This window comes from Schistocerca serialis, chromosome 2 (assembly GCF_023864345.2).
Source record: "Schistocerca serialis cubense isolate TAMUIC-IGC-003099 chromosome 2, iqSchSeri2.2, whole genome shotgun sequence".
Classification (NCBI taxonomy): Eukaryota; Metazoa; Arthropoda; class Insecta; order Orthoptera; family Acrididae; genus Schistocerca; species Schistocerca serialis.
The window spans coordinates 617,457,417-617,483,806 of record NC_064639.1 but is presented as its reverse complement, the minus strand read 5'-3'; the positions used below and the strand labels follow the sequence as shown (position 1 = coordinate 617,483,806).

The window sequence follows — 26,390 nt, the reverse complement described above, 5'->3', positions numbered from 1 at the left end:
AGTCAGTGACATTTTCAGTCATTGTACTGCACTGCAATGTGTTGATGTCCATCTAAATTATATGGGCCACAGGGTTTCAGTATAATGACACTATTGCTGCAAGAAAAATTTGAAATGCCAGGCAAATAAATATCAACTTCTATCAGAAGCAGACCAACCTCGCAGACTATTTTAAGAAATAAACAGGACTACATTACGTACACAGAGAGCTTGGATAAACTTTCGAATAAAACTGAATGTAAGAAAATATCTTGATTATTTATGTTTTTCGGTTATTTGTGCATGTTCTCCCCCACATTACCTCAAATAATCAGGAGTAAACAGTATTTTGATGCAGTGCACATAGTAAACCAGTTATGTCAAACTCATTGATTGCACTAGGTTTTCTCCGTGTTGGCCACTTCGGTCGTAATTCCAGAATGGTTACTGGTAGCACAGCTACTATTGTGATTTTCCATTAACATAAATACAGTTATTTGTTGACTTAAGAATGCAGTTCTGAAACATTGACATCTGGTCACTTTATATCAGTAACATTGCCAAACTGAGATTAACATGCTGACCCCTTGAAGATACAGGGTAGAGCCCAGTAAAAAGAAGACTCATTTTCTTTGGCACTTCTCACCTTCGTTTTTTGCTCAGTCTGTGTAAGGTACATACTTTTATCCCTACAGATTGGCAATGCCTACAGTAGTCTGGGCAGTGGAACATACCATTTGTACATCTGGTCACACTGAGCCACAAATACCATCAACCCTATGATCAGGTTAATCAGTTATGGCTAACAGGGTGCCTATTTGTTTGGAAATAGTCATTGTTCCCAAAATGTAAAGGAAGTAAAGGCAGTGCATAAAACTTGCTGTCACATGGACAACTGTCCTGCATTAAATTTAGAGATTTTACTATAGCTTTTAATAATATTGATTAATTATGTAGATCACAACAAAACTGAAAATTGTACAAAGTGCTCACAATCGCAGGAAAATAAAAAAAAAAATAGGAAAGAATGATGCAGACAGCAGTCTAAACTGAACAGCCACACAGTTCATCCAATTAATAGTGGCATTAGTGATTTGAAAGGGCAAGTGCTCTGCTATATGTGCATTGCATTTCAGGAGAACTTTTAAATCAATGATTTCATTATTTTCGATAGTAAGCTTGAGACTGGCAGTCTCATACTCATGCAGAGAAGTATTGAACCAGTTCGGACTACAGTTAAGAGAATATTTGACCAAATTACTATATTTATTAAATATTTGTTTCATGTGTGAAATATTTTTTTATATTTATTGATGAATGGTAAAAATGAATGAAGAGTAGTGATACTGAAATTACAATAATAAAGTTTTTATCAAAACTATTATTCAAAAACCATACAAAATTATCATTAAAAGTGCCTCACACATTCTGTTATGTAATTAATCATCATCCTTGTTGATGATGATTGCCTCTTGGTGGAATAGATGATTATTGGCAACAGTAATAACACTGGGTCCTATACCCTGCTGGATCTTCGAACGGCTTTCTGTTGAAGGAATTTTAGTTTTTCAGTCGAGAAAAACCAGTGACTAACATGGGGATATGGACCACCCACGCTCTCTACAGTGGTTTAAAAATTTGTTGCTCCAGTTTAGTTTTCTGACAGTCTTTGTAATGGACAATGCACCATACCATCATGTAATTTTAGACAAAACTCCCATCATTAGTGTCCGTAAAGAAATGATGGTGCAGTGGTGGCAGGCGAGAGACATTGCTGTGGACATTAGCATGACAAATCTGTTGTTATATTTGGTCGTAAAACAGACTAAGCCTGTGACACCTAAATACATCAAAGATGAAGTTGCAAGTGAACAGTGTCATGTGGTAATTAGGCTACTGCCTTATCACTGCCATTTTAATCCAATTGAATTGGTTTGGAGTGATGTCAAGGCATACATTAGAAGCAACAAGACCTTTACAATAACGGAAGTAGAAAGACTGATATGCAAAGGTCTTGCTGTAGTAAATGCTGCCTCACGGAAGAAGAAAATAGACCATGTTGCTGAACTCATAACAGAAGCACAGACTATATGGAATTATAAATGAAGAGAAACAGTTCATGATTTCTCTAGACAATGATGATAACAATTTTGGCGCCAATTCCGATGATAGTGAAGGGGAACTGTATGGAATTGTGCCACTGACATTGTAAATTAGTGAGTGTAAATGTATACAGAATTAATTCTTTCGCTCTGCAACCGAGTAGGCTATGCATGTTTTGCTTAATTTCTTTCTAGAAGTTTGGATACCGTGTTCTTTGGTATGCTTAGATTTACATTATCAATACGACATTTTATATGTAGCTATCATCTTAACAATTTGGAATGACTTTTCATAGATATTGCCGTAACTTCGGGTGTTTTTTGTTTCCTGGTTTCATAAACTATCAAACGCTTCGTCTCCATTGCTGTTATCTCCATTGTTAGAAAAACATACTTTATTGTACTTACGTACAAACTTTGATTGTAGTTTACATTTACAAAGTATACTTCAGAGCTGTTGGCGTTTGTGGTGGAAGCTATTGCAACCTTGCAATCGCAGTATAGCCAGTAACAAGCGAGCTGTCAAGTGACATGTTTCACCAGCCCAGGTATATATATTTTACTGGCCATGATGGCCCACTGCAGTGAAATATGACAAATTTATTGGGCCTACTTCTTCAAAAGTCTTGCCCCCTCACTTATCATGATGTGCTCTACACTTTTTGCGAACAGCAATTACTCTATGAGCATCATACACTATCTGATGAAAAGTATTCAAACACCACTATGTAATGCAGAATTGACCACTAGATGTCACGAGAGTGTGATCCACCAGTGTAAAAGATGGCAAGTGGAGTATTATGTCATCAGTAGAGAAGCACTAACAGCAGAATAGGTTAGTCAGGAGAGCTTAATAACTTTGAATGTGGACTAGACATTGGTTGCTACCTGAGTATTATATATGCATCATAGATATTTCAACCCTTCTAAAGCTACCCAAAACAACTACTGGTGATGTGAGTGTAAAGTAGAACGTGAAGAAAGAACCACAGTTAATCTAAGACCAGGCATACCTAACCTATGGTCAGAAAGGGATCACAAATGAGAAGACTGAATTATTTGTGATTCCTGAAGTGCTACCAGCAGTCCATTTAGCACAATGACTAAGCATGTGGAGTTAAAAAGAAAGGGATAGAATGGTTGAGCAGCTCCTCGTAAGAGACACATTTATGAAGTCAGTGAAAGTTATGTTTGAGGTGGGATAAAGAGTGGCGCCACTTGACTCTGTGGATAACTTTAAACGAGTGATTTAGTGTGATAATCACAATATAACCCATGCAATCTGATGGAAGGGTTCAGATTTAGCGAATACCTGGATAACATTATATGCCATCATGTATAATGTTAACAGTGAAATAAGACTCGAGGTGGTTTTATAGTATGGGGGTGTATTTTTGTTCTTAGGGTTAGGTCCCCATACTGAATTTAATGAAACGATAAATGTGGAAGGATATGAACACCTTTTATAGTATTGTGTATTGTCATAAAGCAACGTCTGTGAAGCAACAACATTCTTGAAATGGATTAGGCTGCCCAGAGTCCTGACCAGAACCTCATGGAACACTTTTGGGATGGAGCTGGAATGTTGTCTTTGCTCCCGACTCCAGTGTTCAACATCAATATCTTCTCTGGTTCCGGGTCTTGAGGAAGGATGGGCTGCCGTTCCTCCACAGACATTCAGATACCTCATTAAAAGTGTCCCTAGTAGCGTTCAGGCCCTCAGAAATATGATGGGTGGACACACCCCATATTATTTTCCACTGGCAAGTGTCCAGGTGCCCTTCTTGATCAGATATTGTATTTTATGCCTCCCTATCTATATGCGATTGGAACATCTTTTTATTCCCACTAGAGAATGCAAACAATAGCACAAGAGTTCAGGGGTGTGACCAGTAAGTGAAGCAAAACACAAAGGAAGTTTCAACCTCAAAACTGCGATGATGATGATAAAAAAAAAATTGAAAAGAAGTTTTCTGAAATTAATACAGAAAAACATTGTGAAGTGATGGACAGATGAAGTTACTGTGGAAATTTATGATACTGCATTTCCTTATAGTTACTAATATATTTATCTTTCTGGCTAGACTTCTTACTATGTGTTGTTGCCATATTGGTTGCATACCTGGAGGTACTTGGTTAATGTTTAATAAATCTTTATTGATGACACTTCTAAAATTCAGAGTTTTCTCCAGTTAGGAGACTACAGAATGTTCTTCGCCCTGTGAAACACTTTTAACACAAAGTTTTCTTTGTCATCTGACTTATTTAAAGATGAAAGTTGTAACATCCAACTTATTTTTCAACAGAAGATATATGCAAATATAGAGCCATTAGGACTGACAAGATTCTTTCTGCAGGTGGACCTCCGTCCATCAGTCCGGCAGCAAGTACTCCGTTTGGCGGAGGTTGGGTGGCTGCACAACCAAGTGCGACAGTTCTGTGATGCTACGAGACCGGCTGGACTTGTTAACCAGAGCCTTGTAGCTGCCCTACATGATGAACTGACAGAATACTACAGATTGATTGCTGTACTGCAGTCTAGGGTATGAGTCTCAAAAATTTCTCATGATAAAGTACTGTTTATCCACAGGAAGTTGATATTGAAAAATGAAATTATCAAATGTACTTGATATTGAACATGTTAAAATATTTCAGTAATTTGTCCTCAAACGGGAGTTAAGATGATTGAATTTTCTTGTGCATAGATCCATGGCCATAATAAGCGTTTTGATTTTTTCAGTGTGTCTATCACAAAACAAACTTTTGCCATCTTTGGCTGTTTAAAATTTTTAAAACAGATATTCATTAGTTTCATCATTCATTATGCACTGACTTTGTTATGATAACCCCACAAGGTTCCAGCTTTTAACATGGAAAGTGGTAGACATTTTCAAGACTACAAGATTGAAGAACACACGTAGCATTTAGAACATAGGAGTAATTTCTCGGAAGTTTGTTTAAAATCCATCACAAAAATACCTCAATTTTTAGTATAGTGAACATGCTATCATTAAATGTATGTTATTCTGCTCAGGAGTATGCCACGCTGATCTTGATTCTGTTTTTAATCCAAACATATCTTGATTGATTTAGTCTTACAAAGAGACAGTGTGAATGTGCCCACACTGATTTGATTCATATTGACAGGGTATGTAGGGCACGACTAGGATTTTAACATATGTAAATAGGAAGATGGAACTTTCAACCGTTTTTGAGAAAATTGGATTTGAAAATCATAGGCGTGCTTGTGCTGTATGCTTTGTAGGGCCTCTAGCGTTAAGGGGATCCTCAGCCAAGCTAGTAAGTACTTAGTTTCATATGTGCGAGGTGTCTGCATCAATTCTCGCTGCCAGTAGTTTATTTTTCTGTTCCATGTAATTCTAACAACACATTTATTATGGGTTTGAGAAGTATCAGTATTTGGTCTTTCATTTACTTTTTTCCTAATCTGTAACATGAAGAAACCAGAAAAAGGTTTTTCTTCTTAAGGAGATTGGAAATCGAAAAATGATACACTTAAACTTACAATCAAATCATTGTATTCATTTTATTTATATTACTGTATCTAATTTGTGACAAGTATAATGTATAACCTATGCAGCACTGAACAAATCGGGTTGATACTGATCGTAGAAACATGGAAAACAATAATTATCATGACATATAGAATATGTAGGGATTGCTGAACTTTTGTACGTCCGTGGGTTTTTCAGTGTGTCTGTTGCAAAGCAAACTTGATTTACATTCAGAAACAGTTCTCGGGCATCACACAATTTCACAGCATACCATGTATATCGAAGCATAGCACCAAATATTGGTGTAGATAACTCACAAAAGGTAGTAGCACCTGCAGCGAGATTCGATCTAGATACTTCGCGCTTATGAAACTAAGCGCTTACTCATTTGGCTGCAAACTCATTGCTTATTAATGACCCTACGAACTATATAAGCAAGCTAAAATTTTCAAGCCCTTTTTTCCTCCCTGGTTGAAAGTTGTACTTCCTACTTACACAAGTTAAAATCCTAGTTGTGCCCTATACTTCTTTTCAATACAAATCAAATCTGAGAGGGTAGGTACATATGGCTCCCTTAATAGTGTAATCCAGGACTTGCCCTTAGTCCTGGAACTATTGTATTTTGTATAAGGAAGAAGACACTAATAAACAGATTCTGTAATCTCTGCACTGTGTCAAGATATTCCTTGAATAATGGGTGAATAGTTACAATCTAAGGGGTGAACCTGTAGTGGGTGAGGCATAAAGGACGGATGTTTTTTCTTTCTTTTTTTTTTAAATAAAATAATTTTAAAAAAATTTACTTGAGCTTCAAAAAAAAATTTTTTTTTTTACACCCAGAATTTAACTCCAATGATGTTGCCATGTTACAAAATTAATGCTTGTAAACATAATCTCCCAGGTGAAGGCCATTTTCAGCGATACACTTCTCAAGCCGCTCTTAAAAGTTGGCGTCCACTCTCTTCATCATTGCTCTGTCAATTTGAACAACACACACGAATCCTGATCACACTTCAGACTAATGTGCATGTAATTGTAATGCACCAGATGACTGCAGCATGCCAACGAAACATGTCATGCTAATAAATATTAGTAAAAGGTGACTTGATAGCAGTAAAAATTATTTCGTAAATGTATAATGCAGTTGTTGACCTATATATAGCTATGTTCAAATGTGCTTCTTCAACTGAAGCTATGAGTTGAAACAAACGTATCTCACCCATGCATGTCAACTGAAAATAGCTTGTACATGATGCATCTTAAAGATAAAATATTATAGAATTGTTCATGTAATTGTAAATCTTGTGTGTGCACATGTAGCAAATATGTTTGTAAGATTTGTTTCTTAAATTTTCGTATCCTTAATCCTTTCATTGCTACAGACATGCTTGCTACAGGCCATGCCAAGTCCAGTGTCATTATGACCTGAGCAGACTACCTGCACCAGGACTCTCTCATCCATGGCCACTTCCTGCATGCTGCATTACCTGTACCATCCTTCTACATCTACATCTACATTCATAGTCCGCAAGCCACCTGACGGTGTGTGGCGGAGGGTACCTTGAGTACCTCTATTGGTTCTCCCTTCTATTCCAGTCTCGCATTGTTCGTGGAAAGAAGGATTGTCGGTATGCCTCTGTGTGGGCTCTAATCTCTTGGATTTTATCTTCATGGTCTCCTCGCGAGATATACGTAGGAGGGAGCAATATACTGCTTGACTACTCGGTGAAGGTATGCTATCGAAACTTCAACAAAAGCCTGTACCGAGCTACTTGAGTGTCTCTCCTGCGTAGTCTTCCACTGGAGTTTATCTATCATCTCTGTAACGCTTTCGCGATTACTAAATGATCCTGTAACGAAGCATGCTGCTCTCCGTTGGATATTCTCTATCTCTTCTGTCAACCCTATCTGGTACGGATCCCACACTGCTGAGCAGTATTCAAGCAATGGGCGAACAAGCGTACTGTAACCTACTTCCTTTGTTTTCGGATTGCATTTCCTTAGGATTCTTCCAATGAATCTCAGTCTGGCATCTACTTTACTGACTATCAACTTTATATGATCATTCCATTTTAAATCACTTCTAATGCGTACTCCCAGATAATTTATGGAATTAACTGCTTCCAGTTGCTGACCTGCTATATTGTAGTTAAATGATAAGGGATCTTCTTTCTATGTATTTGCAGCACATTACACTTGTCTACATTGAGATTCAATTGCCATTCCTTGCACCATGCGTCAATTCGCTGCAGATCCTCCTGCATTTCAGTACAATTTTCCATTGTTACAACCTCTCGATATACCACAGCATCATCCGCAAAAAGCCTCAGTGAACTTTCGATGTCATCCACAAGGTAATTTATGTATATTTTGAATAGCAACGGTCCTACAACACTCCCCAGTGGCACACCTTAAATCACTCTTACTTCGGAAGACTCCTCTCCATTGAGAATGACATGCTGCGTTCTGTTATCTAGGAACTCTTCAATCCAATCACACAATTGGTCTGATAGTCCATATGCTCTTACTTTGTTCATGAAATGACTGTGGGGAACTGTATCGAATGCCTTGCAGAAGTCAAGAAACACAGCATCTACCTGGGAACCCGTGTCTATGGCCCTCTGAGTCTCGTGGCTGAATAGAGCGAGCTGGGTTTCACACGATCGTCTTTTTCGAAACCCATACTGATTCCTACAGAGTAGATTTCTAGTCTCCAGAAAAGTCATTATACTCGAACATAATACGTGTTCCAAAATTCTACAACTGATCGACGTTAGAGATATAGGTCTATAGTTCTGCACATCTGTTCGACGTCCCTTCTTGAAAACGGGGATGACCTGTGCCCTTTTCCAATCCTTTGGAACGCTACGCTCTTCTAGAGACCTACGGTACACTGCTGCAAGAAGGGGGGCAAGTTCCTTCGCATACTCTATGTAAAATCGAACTGGTATCCCATCAGGTCCAGCGGCCTTTCCTCTTTTGAGCGATTTTAATTGTTTTTCTATCCCACTGTCGTCTATTTTGATATCTACCATTTTGTCATCTGTGCGACAATCTAGAGAAGGAACTACAGTGCAGTCTTCCTCTGTGAAACAGCTTTGGAAAAAGACATTTAGTAATTCGGCGTTTAGTCTGTCATCCTCTGTTTCAGTACCATTTTGGTCACAGAGTATCTGGACATTTTGTTTTGATCCACCTATCGCTTTGACATAAGACCAAAATTTCTTAGGATTTTCTGCCAAGTCAGTACATAGAACTTTACTTTCGAATGCATTGAACGCCTCTCGCATAGCCCTCCTCACACTACATTTCGTTTCGCATAATTTTTGTTTTTCTGCAAGGCTTTAACTATGTTTATGTTTGCTGTGAAGTTCCCTTTGCTTCCATAGCAGTTTTCTAACTCGGTTGTTGTACTACGATGGCTCTTTTCCATCTCTTACGATCTTGCTTGGCACATACTCATCTAATGCATATTGTACGATGGTTTTGAACTTTGTCCACTGATCCTCAACACTATCTGTACTTGAGACAAAACTTTTGTGTTGAGCCGTCAGATACTCTGAAATCTGCTTTTTGTCACTTTTGTTAAACAGAAAAATCTTCCTACCTTTTTTGATATTTCTATTTACGGCTGAAATCATCGATGCAGTAACCGCTTTACGATCGCCGATTCCCTGTTCTGCGTTAACTGTTTCAGATAGTTCGGGTCTGTTTGTCATCAGAAGGTCTAATATGTTATCGCCACGAGTCGGTTCTCTGTTTAACTGCTCAAGGTAGTTTTTAGATAAAGCACTTAAAAAAATTTCACTGGGTTCTTTGTCCCTGCCACCCGTTATGAACGTTTGAGTCTCCCAGTCTGTATCTGGCAAATTAAAATCTGCACCCAGAACTATAACAAGGTGGGGAAATCTACTCGAAATATTTTCCAAATTATCCTTCAGGTGCTTAGCCACAACAGCTGCTGAGCGAGGGGGCCTATAGAGACATCCAGTTACCATGTCTGAGCCTGCTTTAACCATGACCTTCACCCAAATTATTTCACATTTTGGATCTCTGTCAATTTCCTTCGATACTATTGCACTTCTGGTGCTGTGCTGAATGTTTTCTAGGTAGCTTGCAAGCCTAACACTATAGAATCCATGTACCCACACTCCCCGTTTGTCTGTGCTCAAAGTGCATGCTAGCACAATAGTTCAGACACAAACTCTTCACAAGGTAAATGAATTGCTTGTGGGTAAACACTTCTGATGCATCTGAATACATTCCAAGTACAGAAATAAAGTTATTTGTTCTCTAGAAAACTTCAAGGCTGGAAATCAATGTTACCAATTATGAAATCTTTCCTTTATGTCAAAAAAATTTGATCAAGTTGTAGAGAAATGTATCTGTAGACCTTTTTATTAACTGATGCTGTGTATTTACTTTGTGCATGGAATAGATATTGCTGCATATAAAAAGATCGGTCTGTCTGTTGCCAGCACACTATTTCATCTGGAGAGACACTTCAAGCTTGAAACCTTTTAGCTGTTGAATTCTTTCCACAATGTGCAGTATTCATTTTCAGTCTTTTTATATGTCCATTGACAACTTTCCCGGTCAAAAATCGTGACACCTGAGTATTGTAGTCTATATTGTGTAATATGTCTGTGTGTAATGTGTGGCTGCCAGAAGTTTCATTGTTGTGTCTATTAGTTATTGTCCAGTGCTGTGTTGAATAGAACATTGTGTCGCTCAGTTTGCGAATTTCAAGATGGAGCAACACATCAGCATTAAATTTTGCATTAATCTCAAGAAAACTGTACAGAAACACACCAAATAATGCAGGAAGCCTGCAGTGATGAGTGCTTAAACTGTGCTCAGTGCTACAAGTATGGTTCACACGGTTTAAAAATGACTAGACAGAAGTTAAAAATGACCCTCATTCAGGATGCCAGATGAATACATAGAATTTTTGTGGTGCTGGTGCAATGGGTGCTGTGTAATTACACCGTGAACAAAATAGATGTAGCAACATCTGAAACAGAAAGCGTGTTTCTTGCCACCCTGCTTCATCATTTGGAGGGACACTCCAAAGTGAGGAAACTTAATTGTTTGAATACTTTTCTAAATAGTCAGTATGTATTCCCAGTCCTTCCTTATGTGTTCATACGAGTATCATAGCCAGAAAATCAGAGTAAGTGAAAATAATTGTTCGACACAGTGGAATAATTTCATGACATTGTAAAGTGATGAATAAGCATAGGTTTTGTTTAACTGGCGGAATGAAGTCTTCTTATATATGTTGTGTACAGAATAAATATTGTAGCATTTGAAACATCACATCTGTTTGTTGCCAGCATATTTGATCTTCTGGAGCATCATTTCGGACTCAGAAAGTTCAGATATTTAAATACTTGTTTAAATACACAGTATCTATTTTCAATAATGATCTATATTCCTAAGTATATTTCACAGTAAAAAAAATCATAATATTAAAATTTAATTTTATACGTTCAGTGGTAATAATTTTAGTGCATTGTAAGTAGATGTATATTTGAGTTTTTTTCCCAGCAAAGTGTATGCTGTGAAAGTACATTTTGTACAGAAAATATATTTTAGCATTGGAAACACCACGTCTGTTCACTTGCCAGCAAACTACTTCATCTGTAGGAACTGTTAAAATACTTTTTGTGCTCATTGTATTTCATCCTTTTTTGGACAGTCACTGAGACAGTTAAAATAGCTTTTCATATTGTCTTTTTCTACATTTTTGTATTTTTTTAAAAATAATTTATTGAGATATGTCAAATATGTGATCTGTTCAAAAAATTCCAGAACAGTCATAATTTCACACCAATGGTGTGTTGGAGCAAAACGCAGTTGGCATCCCTGCACACATCTGTGTTTCATGCGTAACTCCTGGAAGTTCATCATATGTCTGTTAGTTATTGTTCAGTGCTGTATTGAACAGAACGTTGTCGCACAGTTTGTGAATTCCGAGGTGGCGGGTTTAGAGGAGCAACGGGTCTGCATGAAACTCGAGAAAAGTTCACAGACACACACACCAAATGATGCAGGAAGCCTTGATTGATGAGTGCTTAAACCATACTCTGTGCTATGAATGATTCTCATGGTTTAAAAATGGCCAGACAGAAGTTAAAGATGTCCCTTGTTCAGGACACCATTAGATGTCTATTGACAATGCTCGTATCAAGAATGTCAATGAAATTGTGCTTGTCAAGGTCTGTTCAAAAAATTCCAGAACATTCACAATTTCACACCAATGGCGTGTTGGATCATGTCATGAAATCCTTACACAGCATCTTGTAATGCATCTCATTGCCACCACGTTTGTCCCACTGCTCATTAGTCGAGACCAGAACTTTGTCTTGCAGTCTGTGAAGAGCTTGTGGATCACGCAAACGAGAATGAGATGCACCTTAAGAGAATCATAATTGTTGATGAGACGTGAGGCTACAGTTATGATGTTGATACAAAGGATACAAAGGTTCAGTCTTCATAATGGGTCGAGAGAGATAGATTCTCTAAGAACAAAAACAGCTGATCAGGACAGGTGAAACGTCAAAATCATACTGATAGTTTTCTTTGACTTCGAAGGATTAGTTTATCATAAATTCGTACCACAGGGAGAAACTTAATCGATGGTACTATCGGGACGTTTACAAAATTCATCTTTTGATTTGGGTTATATTACTAAGTAAGTTGTATACTAATGAGTAGACAAAGTAAAAATGCCATGTTGAAGACACAGTTCTTCTGGCGGTATAAATTACAGAATATTTTGCTGTGGCAATTGCTGGTGGTGTCATTGGGCGTTGCACTGACTAAATGATACTCAATTACTATTTTATTTCATTTATATAATACTATGGGACCATGCAAGCCAAAGGTACTTGGAACTATTTGGTACATAGTTTGCAGAATGCTGCTTCGAAAATTTATAAACAAAGAATTAAGGAATTAATAAGCCACAGAAAAATAGAGACTACAAATAAATGACACATTGCAGAGAAAAGTTTTCAACTATTGTGAGACACTGTGCAGAGTAGAAGTGGGGTGTCACAAGGAAACCTTTTAACTTGGATTTGAATACTTGAGGTTTGTATTGTTGACAATAAATCTCATGATGGAGTATATGTACAGTGACAGTAGAATTAGAATTCCAGGACTCTGTAACAACAGCCTATATAAAGTTCGTGAACCGATGCTGCTGGTCAGCCTGACCATCTGTTGCCTCAAAATACAGTACCATGTACGATAATGGAGTGAAAGTAAACAGGCTTTTGCACCTTGGTGTCAATGACAGCTGAGATATTATGGTGAAAAGTCCACAGCTCATGGTCTAGTGGCTAGCGTTGCTGCCTCTGGATCACAGTGTCCCGGGTTCAATTCCCGGCCGGATTGGGGGTTTTCTCTGCCTGGGGACTGGGTGTTTGGGTTGTCCTCATTATTTCATCCTCCTCCTCATCATCATTTGTGACAGTAGCTAAGATTGGACTGTGTAAAATTGGGACTCTGTACGAGCACTGATGACTGTGCAGTTGAGTGCCCCACAAACTGAATATCACCACCACCATCACCTTTTGGTGAAAATAGCAGCATTCAGTTTCAGCACAAGATCATGAACATAATACTTCCAAGAAAGCGTATCATGTACCAACAGTCATAGGAATTTAAAATTGTCAATTTAAATGATTATTTGACCACCTTCAGCCAATAAATAAATAAATAAATAAATAATTATTTTTACAAGAGTTCCATTTCAGTTACAGTTAAGTATTAACCTATTCTCAGAAAGCAACATACTGATGTTACTGACTACACGTTAGCTACATCAAAATATTACATTCCATGTCTTTCATGGTAACACTCTTTGTCAGCTGCAAAGAGAAGAATTTTTTTCACTGATGTATCTGCAGTTTGTTTCCTATCACTGCACCATCATAATGATTGGGTTCTGAAACACTGCTACAAAATGAGTTAGTAAAATGTACAGCGAAACTCATTTATCGCAATACACACAAACCATAACACCCAGGTCAGGTTAAACACCAAAATGTATCAGTCTTAGCTGAGATTAAGTCCTGTACACAGTATAGTCACTTCCAGGAAATGAAGACTGTCAGGAGCCAAGTCAGTTACCAAAGTCACTTACAACGTAGTAACATCGACTGTAGTTCGTAGCCACTCCTCAGTAGACCCTCCTCTCCATCCTTCTGAAGCTGAAAGTTCACAAAAGAATGGGATGGTGGTGTTCAAAAATGTACACAACACCAATAGTTGAGTTGATATCAAAACACATTTTAGTTCTTACATAATCCAACTATTAACTATGATGAAAAGTTTTTACACTAGAAAACATATTTAGCATAAGTTCACAGGCCAGCACTCAAAATAGTAGTGGCAAGTAATTTGTTCTATTGTGGCACAAGATTGCCACTTCACTTTTATCCAAAAATGAGGCAGTTCAACTTTAGCACAGTTTCCAGATGAAGCACGTGAAAAAGGAAGGGTACCCGTATAAATACGGACGGAGCACCTGACGCGTAGCAATGGCTACCTGGTAAAGCGTAACTGCTAAGCTGACGACTCAAACCAAACTACTATAGCTGTATCGTCATTTATTCAACCTAAATTGTCTCTCGTATTACAATGGACCAACTTTGTTTCGATTTTGAGATGCGGCCTTAAACTTTTCTCTCCCCTTGAATTTCGAGTCTGAAATTTCAGGTGCGGCGTAGATTCGGGAAAATTTTTTTGCTTGATTTCGAGTCTCATTTTTCAGGTGCGGCTTGGATTTGAGTAAATACAGTATGCATTTTAAAACCTGCGCTCACCAGACTTCTTTGCTTCAAGTAATCATTCTTGTCATATCCCTGAATATGACTTCGTCATGTAGACAAAGACTATTGAACCACCAGTGTAGACTTTGTCCTATGGGTAGGGACTGGAAAATGTAGCATATATTTTTGGCAAAATTCACATCTATTTTTTATAAAACAGGTCTATTTTTGTCGAAATTTACATCTTTTTTTTATTTAAAAAGGTTGTCATGCTACATAAGTGAAGGCAAACAAAGCTGTGGTTCTTTGAAACTGACAGTTAAAAAAATTGCTGATAGGGAACTTCTTGATTGGAATGTTTGATTTCATTAAAACTTCAACACCATTTTCTACCGAAATGGCCTTTTTTTCATTCAACTGTATTTACCCATTCAAAACTGGTTGTTTAGTTGAAAAACAGCAGCATTTTCCCTCGTGTGAACTGAATGTGTCTCCAATTTAAGGTGTTTCTGGGCACAAATTCTGCAGACTATTAATTTTGACATTTCATGGACATTTCTAGCTCTGTAACCCATGTGTGACAATGCTACAGGTAGAACTGACAAGACAGCATAGAAGGAGAACCAAACGTGCGGTAACTCTATTTTAGCATTAGGGGAAGAATTATGGCGCAGTCAAAAAACGTTACTGGTTTCCTTTTCCAATCACTATAGCGCAGATTGAGAACTACGGGTTGTGGTGGCAGATGGTCACAAACATAAACATGTGAGAATTTTGACCACCAGAGGGGATAGGAGAGATGGGGCGAAACAAGCCTCTCCCTTTCTCAGGCACCCATCTGCAGCAGAACTGGCACATTGTCAAAGTCAGAGAGATTGCCAATATCTTCTGATCGCCAGATGACGTACAATACCAGCAACTGAAAATTGGTTAAATTTTTTATATTTATGCGCAAAAATTAAAGCCATCTCAAACTCTAATCTCTGATGAAATACTTCATCTGGATACAGTTCACTATCAAATTGTGACTATTCATTAATTTTGCATTTTCAGGCAGAATTAACATGTATTTTGCATTTTTCGTAAAATGTGAATTTTTCCAGTCCCTACCTAAGGGTCATGACTTTTGAATAATTCTGTATATCAAGAAAAGCAATAGACCCAGAACAGAACCGTGTGGCACCTCTAACTTTAAATGGCCCCAGTCAGATTCAAATCTCTTCGTTGTTGACACTGTAGGACATCCTTCTGCGGCCTGCCTTCCATATATGAATTAAACCATTGTTGATTTTTTTCCTAACCCCATAATGTTCAAACTCATGCAAAAGTGTTCCATGGCCTACAGAGATTTTGAATGCTCATTGTTGCTAGTTAAGAAGACTATGTTCTGTGATTCAAAAGCAATTGTGTTGTAGTTCACAATGGGAAGTATGTCCATCTGACAGAAATACGTATTGCAAGAAAAAGGATAAAAATCGGTGGCAGAACAGAGCTCTTCCAGTCTGTCATTTGAACAAAATGTAGTCATGAAGTTATTCTCAGATGGAACGTCTTGCAGGTATCACAAACAGTCAGACTGTGGAATATCGGAGATCCAGACATACAATGCTGTTTAAACAAGCACTTATAAAATGATTACTCTGGGCAGTTATTTCCTGTGGAAGATATAGATCCATGCCGTCGTCATCAAGATGAATGCCAGTTGTCAAGTGAGATGGTCAATTAAAATGTGAAGCTGTTGTCGACTGCAAAAAGTTAGTCAAACTCACAAAAGAAAGCTACATGAGGGTGATGATTGTAATCATTGTAGGTGCTCAAGAAGAAGTTGGATCGCTAATTGTCATGAGCAACCACAAGTCAACCAAAAGGTATTGTCATAGCCACATCCAAACCAGGCAGGAATGGCAGATCAGTGACATCGACAGAGAATTGTGCTACACTACCACTAAATGCATGCTGGGAAGGAAACTGCTATTGAACTACCAATAGGATCCACCCTGACGGAGGAACAGTTTTGGTGAGGGATAGCCATTCTCTGCCTGTTTTCAAATCCAGAGTGCATTCAAATAGTGTCTTGCGGGCTGAACAACAGATAATCCAGGAGGAAGTTGACTAGATACTGCAAGATATCATTTGAACCTTCATGGAGTTCTTGGTCCTCCCCTGTGGTTTTTGTGGAGGAGATCAGCAGGACACTGTATTTGTATCAACTACTGATGACTGAACAAAATAACAATGGAGGATGTCTATCCATTGCAATAACTTGATGACATCTTAGGATGGAAAGGAGTGATGTATTTCTCAACTAAGGACATGCAGACTGGCTACTGAAAAAATCGAGGTTGATGAGGCTGATAATAAAAGACTGCCGACGTAACTACTGACGGCCATCATGAGTTCAAAGTTATACGATTTGGACTACATAACAAACCAGACAAGTTTGAAAATATGTTAGATGACGTGCTTTGGCACGTTAAATGGATGATGTGTACTTTGGTAAGATGGCTGCCACTTGTTAACTGGGAATTAATTCTCATGAAATAATTGTCTGTGAATTGTGGAATGTGATTATTGTTTAGTCTGATAGAGGATGAAAACATGTACTTTATGCAATTGATATTGGTGCTTTATTACATAAGAATCATTGAGCAGCAGCTGCAGGAGCAGAGATTTATAATCAGACTTCATACATTGCATTGCTGATATGGGGGGAGGGGCTACAGCAGAGGAGGAAGTATTTTCACTGTTAACAATAGTAGCATACGCGTTGTTTGAACAGTGAAAATTTGTCATAAAGTTGAATATGATTAAGCTGGAGGAAAATGGTCAGTCAATAACAAGCATATTTAAGGTTATGACAAAAGACAAACTTTTGATTTGACACAACAGATGGCGCTACTTGTGATTCCCAGCATAAATAATAATGACAGGGTCTGAGTCCACATGATAGAAAAAGATGCATGTAGATCAGGAACAGTTACCACCATCAGAAAAAAAACTTCCTTGGATCTTAAAAATACAAGTCCACAGATAACGATCGATGTGCAGTGTATTTAGAAAGCAAAAAAGCTGATGCAGGAAAGATACATGCTATGGTGTTAGGAAAAATTATTCACGGTCGGGGGGGGGGGGGGGGGGGGGGGGGGGGGGGGGGGCCATGACTCTGTCCATCAACAAGAAGGTACAAATCTCTGCAATATGTAAATGCTAAGCATAACATAATCATTACATAATAATCAATGAGGTGTGTAAAAACAGACCTCAGTCAAACATAAACTTAATGTAAATCATGTTTGTAACATAAAACAGATTAAATATTAAAGTGCTTAAAATAGGTACAAATTGTCAGCTACCATTCATTTACACGAGTTATTTAAGAGGAACTTACATCTAATCCAGATAGATAATTATCAAACAGTTTGTGTACTTGCAGGCATGTTGACACAAATAATAATAATAATAATAATAATAATAATAAAACAAAGACAGAGGATGAGATGGTCAGATGAAGTTAATCGACACCTCATGTTCTGTTATTACCAAGCAACAAACCTAGGAACCAACACAACTGGATACAGATCACAAGTATACACAACATTTATTACCAGATACCCGGAATTAAAATTTTTAACAGAACGACGACTAGCTGATCAGATCCGTGTAATAATCAAAAATAACAGGATACCCCAGTCAGAATTAGAAAACATCAAACAACAAGTACAACAAATACTGGAACAAAATAATGTGCAATCAGATGAAGAAGAAAACACAGTAATGGACTCAAACATCCCAGAGCAAACAAACAAAGACCAACACGCATCAATTAAACAATCAGAGGAAAACGAAATCTTAAGACAGCCACCAGAACAAGCACAAATAGAACACGAAGAGACACACGTGTTAGATATAGAAGAGAAATTTCAGCTGACATATATAGAATACAAAGACACAAATACAGACATTAGACCATTCTTGCATAGACCGCCAAATAACCCACAAGTCGAAACAACAATAAAAACTATCAACACAATCGTTGTTGTTGTTGTTGTTGTGGTCTTCAGTCCTGAGACTGGTTTGATGCAGCTCTCCATGCTACTCTATCCTGTGCAAGCTTCTTCATCTCCCAGTACCTACTGCAACCTACATCCTTCTGAATCTGCTTAGTGTATTCATCTCTTGGTCTCCCTCTACGATTTTTACCCTCCACGCTGCCCTCCAATACTAAATTGGTGATCCCTTGATGCCTCAGAACATGTCCTACCAACCGATCCCTTCTTCTGGTCAAGTTGTGCCACAAACTTCTCTTCTCCCCAATCCTATTCAATACTTCCTCATTAGTTATGTGATCTACCCATCTAATCTTCAGCATTCTTCTGTAGCACCACATTTCGAAAGCTTCTATTCTCTTCTTGTCCAAACTATTTACCGTCCATGTTTCACTTCCATACATGGCTACACTCCATACGAATACTTTCAGAAATGACTTCCTGACACTTAAATCAATACTGGATGTTAACAAATTTCTCTTCTTCAGAAATGCTTTCCTTGCCATTGCCAGCCTACATTTTATATCCTCTCTACTTCGACCATCATCAGTTATTTTGCTACCCAAATAGCAAAACTCCTTTACTACTTTAAGTGCCTCATTTCCTAATCTAATTCCCTCAGCATCACCCGACTTAATTAGACTACATTCCATTATCCTTGTTTTGCTTTTGTTGATGTTCATCTTATATCCTCCTTTCAAGACACTGTCCATTCCATTCAACTGCTCTTCCAAGTCCTTCAATCATACACAACAAAATAAATGAAAACACAACTATGGAAGAGTTACAACTACTGGTTTATATAGGAGCACTCACTACACTAAACATACACACTAGGCAGAGATCAGAACAAACCAACACACAGAAGAAACCCACAAAACCAGCATGGCAACACAGGTTACAGATCAGAATAGAAAAACTGAGAAAAGACATCGGACAGCTAACACAATTTATAAGAAATGAAATATCAGACAAAAAACGAAAAAGGTTAGGTAAAATCTCACAACAAGAAGCAATAGAGCAATTAGATGAAAAAAAGCAGAAATTGCAAGCATTGGCCAAACGACTTAGAAGATAAAAAAAAGTGAAAATAGAAGGAAACAAAACCAAACATTCAACACAAACCAAAAGAGATTTTACCAAACAATGGATAACACACACATTAAAATAGACAATCCACCAAACATAACAGACATGGAACACTTCTGGAGCAGCATATGGTCAAACCCGGTACAACATAACAGGCATGCGCGGTGGATACAAGCAGAAACAGACACATACAAGATGATACCACAAATGCCTGAAGTGATAATTTTGCAACATGAAGTCACCCGAGCAATTAATTCTACACACAATTGGAAAGCCCCTGGAAATGATAAAATAGCAAATTACTGGCTAAAGAAGTTCACCTCAACACATTCACATCTAACTAAGTTATTTAACAGTTACATTGCAGACCCATACACATTCCCTGATACACTTGCACATGGAATAACCTATCTGAAACCTAAAGATCAAGCAGACACAGCAAACCCAGCTAAATATCGCCCCATAACATGCCTACCAACAATATACAAAATATTAACTTCAGTCATCACACAGAAATTAATGACACATACAACACAGAACAAAATTATAAATGAAGAACAAAAAGGCTGCTGCAAAGGAGCACGAGGATGTAAAGAGCAACTGATAATTGATACAGAGGTGACATATCAAGCTAAAACTAAACAAAGGTCCCTACACTACGCATACATTGATTACCAAAAAGCCTTTGATAGTGTACCCCACTCATGGTTACTACAGATATTGGAAATATACAAAGTAGATCCTAAATTGATACAGTTTCTAAACACAGTAATGAAAAACTGGAAAACCACACTTAATATCCAAACAAATTCAGATAACATCACATCACAGCCAATACAGATTAAGCGTGGAATATACCAAGGAGACTCATTAAGTCCTTTCTGGTTCTGTCTTGCTCTGAACCCACTATCCAACATGCTAAATAATACAAATTATGGATACAATATTACTGGAACATACCCACACAAAATCACACATTTGCTATACATGGATGATCTAAAACTACTGGCAGCAACAAATCAACAACTCAACCAATTACTAAAGATAACAGAAGTATTCAGCAATGATATAAATATGGCTTTTGGAACAGACAAATGTAAGAAAAATAGCATAGTCAAGGGCAAACACACTAAACAAGAAGATTACATATTGGATAACCACAGCGACGGCATAGAAGCGATGGAAAAAACAGATGCCTATAAATACCTAGGATACAGACAAAAAATAGGAATAGATCATACAAATATTAAAGAAGAACTAAAAGAAAAATATAGACAAAGACTAACAAAAATACTGAAAACAGAATTGACAGCAAGAAACAAGACAAAAGCTATAAATACTTATGCTATACCAGTATTGACCTACTCATTTGGAGTATTGAAATGGAGTGACACAGACCTAGAAGCACTCAATACACTTACACGATCACAATGCCACAAATATAGAATACATCACATACATTCAGCAACAGAAAGATTCACATTAAGCAGAAAGGAAGGTGGAAGGGGATTTATGGATATAAAAAAACCTACATTATGGACAGGTAGACAATTTAAGAAAATTCTTTCTAGAACGAGCAGAAACTAGCAAAATACACAAAGCAATCACTCATATAAATACATCAGCTACACCATTGCAATTTCATAACCACTTCTACAACCCTTTAGATCACATAACATCAACAGATACAAAGAAAGTAAATTGGAAAAAGAAAACACTACACGGCAAGCACCCGTATCATCTAACACAGCCACACATCGATCAAGACGCATCCAACACATGGCTAAGAAATGGCAATATATACAGTGAGACGGAAGGATTCATGATCGCAATACAGGATCAAACAATAAACACCAGATATTACAGCAAGCATATTATTAAAGATCCCAATACCACAACAGATAAATGCAGACTTTGCAAACAACAAATAGAAACAGTAGATCACATCACAAGCGGATGTACAATACTAGCAAATACAGAATACCCCAGAAGACATGACAATGTAGCAAAAATAATACATCAACAACTTGCCATAAAACATAAACTAATAAAACAACACGTTCCCACATACAAGTACACACCACAAAATGTACTGGAGAATGATGAATACAAATTATACTGGAACAGAACGATTATAACAGATAAAACAACACCACATAACAAGCCTGACATCATACTCACCAATAAAAAGAAGAAATTAACACAACTAATTGAAATATCCATACCCAACACAACAAATGTACAGAAGAAAACAGGAGAAAAAATTGAAAAATACATCCAACTGGCTGAGGAAGTCAAGGACATGTGGCATCAGGATAAAGTCGACATTATCCCAATTATACTATTAACTACAGGAGTCATACCTCACAATATCCACCAGTACATCAATGCAATACAGCTACATCCAAACATATATATACAACTACAAAAATCTGTAATTATTGATACATGTTCAATTACCCGAAAGTTCCTAAATGCAATGTAACATGTACCGTACAGTTACAAGGAAGTCACGCTTGACCGAGGTCCGCGTCACGTTCCATTTTTAACCAGACTTAAGTCTGAGAAAAAAAAAAGGTCAATAATAATAATAATAATAATAATACAAGGAGGGCAGACCTCAGGCTGAAGTTCACTTATCCAACAAGTAATACGTAATATCCTATTTTTAGTGCCTGGTAAACAATAACATCAAAACAGCGTCTATGAGGAATAAATGAGTGCCACATTTACACATTGTCTAGAGGAAATATGTGGTGTCTAGAGGAAATATATGGTCACACACTAGCATGTGTCTATGAAAGAATGTTGGTGTGTGACCACACATGTGCTCTAATTGCTGAACTTAGGAAATCTTAAATGAGTATGATGCATGAAAAAATGAGAATCTACTGGCAGATGCAATGGGACTTGACCAAGGTATTAAAAGGAGTTTAACACGGGCAGCAGCTGCCTAAAATAGCTCTATACTTGAAGTGTCTAGCAGAATAACCATTAAGAAAGATGCTTGGTAAATGCGATGGATGGCTGTAGAGCAGTGGATGATTTGTCTTTGTTATCTGGATATCATTTCTTTTAAGATATTGTTGTTGTTTTCTTCTGTCCAGAGACTGGTTTGATGCACCTCTCCATGCTATTCTATCCTGTGCAAGTCTCTTCATCCCTGAATAACTACTGCAACCTACATCCTTGTAAATCTGCGTCGTGTATTCATCTCTTGCTCTCTCTCTAAGATTTTTACTCTCCACAGTTCCACTCCAGTACTAAATTGGTGATCCCATAATGCCTCACAACATGTCCTACCGACTGAGCCCTTCTTCTAGTCAAGTTGTGCCACAAATTCCTCTTCTCCCCAATTCTATTCAGTACCACTTCATTAGTTACCGTATTTACTCGAATCTAAGCCGCACTTTTTTCCGGTTTTTGTAATCCAAAAAACCACCTGCGGCTTAGAATCGAGTGCAAAGCCAGCGGAAATTCTGAAAGAAGTTGGTGGGTGCTGCCACAACTTACTTCTGCCGTCGAATATATGTAGCGCTACACAGGCATGCTTTGTAGGCACAAAGATAAATACTGGGGCCAAAACCTCTGCGTCAGTAAATAAATTTAAAAAAAAAGGTGGAAGACGAGCTATTTTCAATGTACTACGAAAATCCGACTGGCAAGACTGTTTGGGATGTTTGTCAATATGGCCAACTCTACATTCTGAATTTTTTCCTATCTGTGAGAAGAGATGGTTGCTATAATAGGAACTTTTATAAATTGTGCATCACATGCAGTATTCTCGTCACCATAAGAATAATACGCATATAAACGTTTTGCCATGTATTGTTTCATGTTTGCTGCTATCTCATTTAAATCCGGCCTGCCTAATAAACTACAAAACTAGAGTGAGACAACAGCAAATGCGGAAGAATATACATATCATGTCATGTTTATGTGGTGTCACCGCCAGACACCACACTTGCTAGGTGGTAGCTTAAATCGGCCGCGGTCCATTTAGTACATGTCGGACCCGCGTGTTGCCACTGTGTGATCGCAGACCTAGCGCCACCGCAAGGCAGGTCTCGATATACGATAGAGCACTCGCCCCAGTTGTACGACGACATTGCTAGCGACAATACGGACGAAGCCTTCCTCTCATTTGCCGAGAGACAGTTAGAATAGCCTTCTGCTAAGTCCATGGCTACGACCTAGCAAGGCGCCATTAGCCTTACCTAGTTTGAGAGTTATCGTATAAATGTCTCAAGAAGAACGCTGTATTCATCAAAGAATAAAAGTTAAGTATAAAGCAGCTACGTACTTTTCTTGCTACCATTCAATAGTTATCCTGTTCCAGACTTGACGCCAGTCGGCGTGTGTGTACGCGTGCCTTTCTTTCGGCTCCCTTCCCAGTGTGGCGTAGCAAGCTTGTTACGCCACAACAGTTTATATTCGTATTATTCTTATGCTTAATAGTGATACAGTCAGAAATGAAGCACGGCAATTGACTAGATTTTTAAATCTAAGATGACTCTAATTTCTGTGTAGAATGTAATGTACTAAAGAGGCGCCTGCAAATATTTTCAAACGGAGAAAAATTTTCGCTAAAGTCTCGTTCAGAACATCTTCTATCATACGCAGTCTATTATTTGGTTCTTGTTGATCATTATCAAAGAAAGCAGCAGTGTAAGTAACAACAAATAGCAGTTTCTTGCCATTGTTCAACAGCAGGGTAAGGATGTGATTTTCTGCTGGGTTCCAGGCCACATAGGGATTCCTGGAAATGAACTTGCAGATGCGGCTGCCAAGGAGGCTTGCTCCATCCCACCTCCTGCTCGCTGTTCCGTCCCCCTGCAGGCCATTACGTCTTTCGTGACTCGGAAGGTCATGCGTTGGTGGGAGGCTCAGTGGCTGGCCGTGAGGGATAATAAGTTGCGAGCGGTGAAGGATTCTGTCCGACTGTGGCTCACCTCCTTCCGACAACGACGCGCTGAGGAAGTAGCCCTTACACGGCTTAGAATAGGACATTGTCCTTTGACACATGGTTTTCTGTTACGTCGTGAGGAGCCACCAACGTGTCAGACATGTGGGACACAGTTGTCGATACGGCATATTTTAACTGAGTGTGTTTTATATGCGGGTTTGAGGGAAGATTTCAGTTTCCCACCAGGCCTACCCTCTCTTTTAACTAATAATAAGGCGAGTGTTGCTAGAGTTTTACGTTTTTGTGTGATGTCTGGCCTTCTTCCCAAAATATTGGGATTGAAGTCTTAATGTGCTGTCCAGTGGTTTGGTCACCCATTATTTGTAAGTGGTCACTTAGCCACCGTTACTTATTTTTCCCTGTTTGTACTGCTATTTTATTTTTAGTTTTCTCTCCCTGTTTTGTTGTGCTGTGTCCATTCTTGCAATTTGAACAATACCAATTCTCTCCCGATTCGGCTCTGAATTGAACTTTTGGGAACGGGCGCTGATAACCTCGCTGTTGTGCGCCCTAAAACACTAATCATCATCATCATCATCATCATCATCATCATCATCATCATCATTGCCATTGTTTTGCTAATGAGACGATCCCTCTTTTATTTTTTTTTTTTTAAAAAAAAAAGGTGGTGGTAGCGCGCACAAAAGCAAGCCATGCCGCGAGCGGCGACAGGCCGTAAACACGCACTATCAGAATGCGGCAAACAATGCATGACACAGTACAGTAACGCATTTTCAGCTTAGAGTGACGTAAACACCTTTAACAAAGAAAACTGCGCTTATCAGATCAAAGAAAAATAGGCTATCAATTCAAACCAGACGAAGCACGTGGAAAAGGAAGCCTGACGGAGCGCCTGACGCATAGCAATGGCTACCTGGTAAAGCTTAACTGCTGAGCTTACGACTCGAACCAAACTACTGTCGCTGTATCGTCATTCATTCGACCTAAATTGTGTCTCATATTACAATGGACCAACTTTGTTTCGATTTGGAGATGCGGCCTAGAATTTTTCTCTCCCCTTGAATTTCGAGTCTCAAATTTCAGGTGCGGCTTAGATTCGGGAAAATATTTTTTCCTTGATTTCGAGTCTCATTTTTCAGATGCGGCTTAGATTCGAGTGCGGCTTAGATTGGAGTAAATACGGTACGTGATGTACCCATCTAATTGTCAGCATTCTTCTGTAGCACCACATTTCAAAAGCTTCTATTCTCTTCTTGTCTAAATTATTTATCATACACGTTTGACATACAAATACTTTCAGACAAGACTTCCTAATGCTTAAATATGTACTAGATGTTAACAAATTTCTCTTCTTCAGAAATGCCATTCTTGCCATTGCTAGTCCACAGTTTATATCCTCCCTACTTTGACAATCACCCATTATTTTGCTTCCCAAAAAGCAAAACTCATTTACTACTTTAAGTGTCTCATTTCCTGGTCTAATTCTCTCAACATCACCTGATTTAATTCGACTGTTTTCCATTATCCTTGTTTTGCTTTTGTTGATGTTCATCTTATATCCTCCTTTCAAGACACTGTCCATTCTGTTCAGCTGCTCTTCCATGTCCTTTACTATCTCTGACAGAATTACATTGTTGTCGGCAAACCTCAAAGTTTTTATTTCTTCTCCATGGATTTTAATTCCTACTGCAAATTTTTCTTTTGTTACCATTAGTGCTTGCTCCGTTTGCAGATTGAATAACATTGGGGATAGGCTACAACCATGTCTCATTCCCTTCTCAACCACTCCTTCCCTTTCATGCTCCTTGGCTCTTATAACTGCCATCTGGTTTCTGTACAAATTGTAAGTAGCTTTTCGCTCCATGTATTTTATTCCTGCCACCTTCAGAATTTGAAAGAGTCTCCAAATGTCAGGTGTTCCAGCATTTCTACAGAATCCAAACTGATCT

The 26,390-nt window shown here is 38.2% G+C and overlaps 1 protein-coding gene across 4 annotated transcripts in view; it reads left to right on the top strand.

Moving 5' to 3' along the window:
- Positions 1-26,390, top strand: part of LOC126457669 (gamma-tubulin complex component 3-like) — a 304,002-nt gene that overhangs the window by 83,239 nt on the left and 194,373 nt on the right. For all 4 annotated transcript variants that reach the window (XM_050094169.1, XM_050094170.1, XM_050094166.1 and 1 more), the window contains one exon: positions 4,439-4,624. In XM_050094169.1, the coding sequence (XP_049950126.1) occupies positions 4,439-4,624 (186 nt within the window). The remainder of the gene's footprint in view (positions 1-4,438; positions 4,625-26,390) is intronic.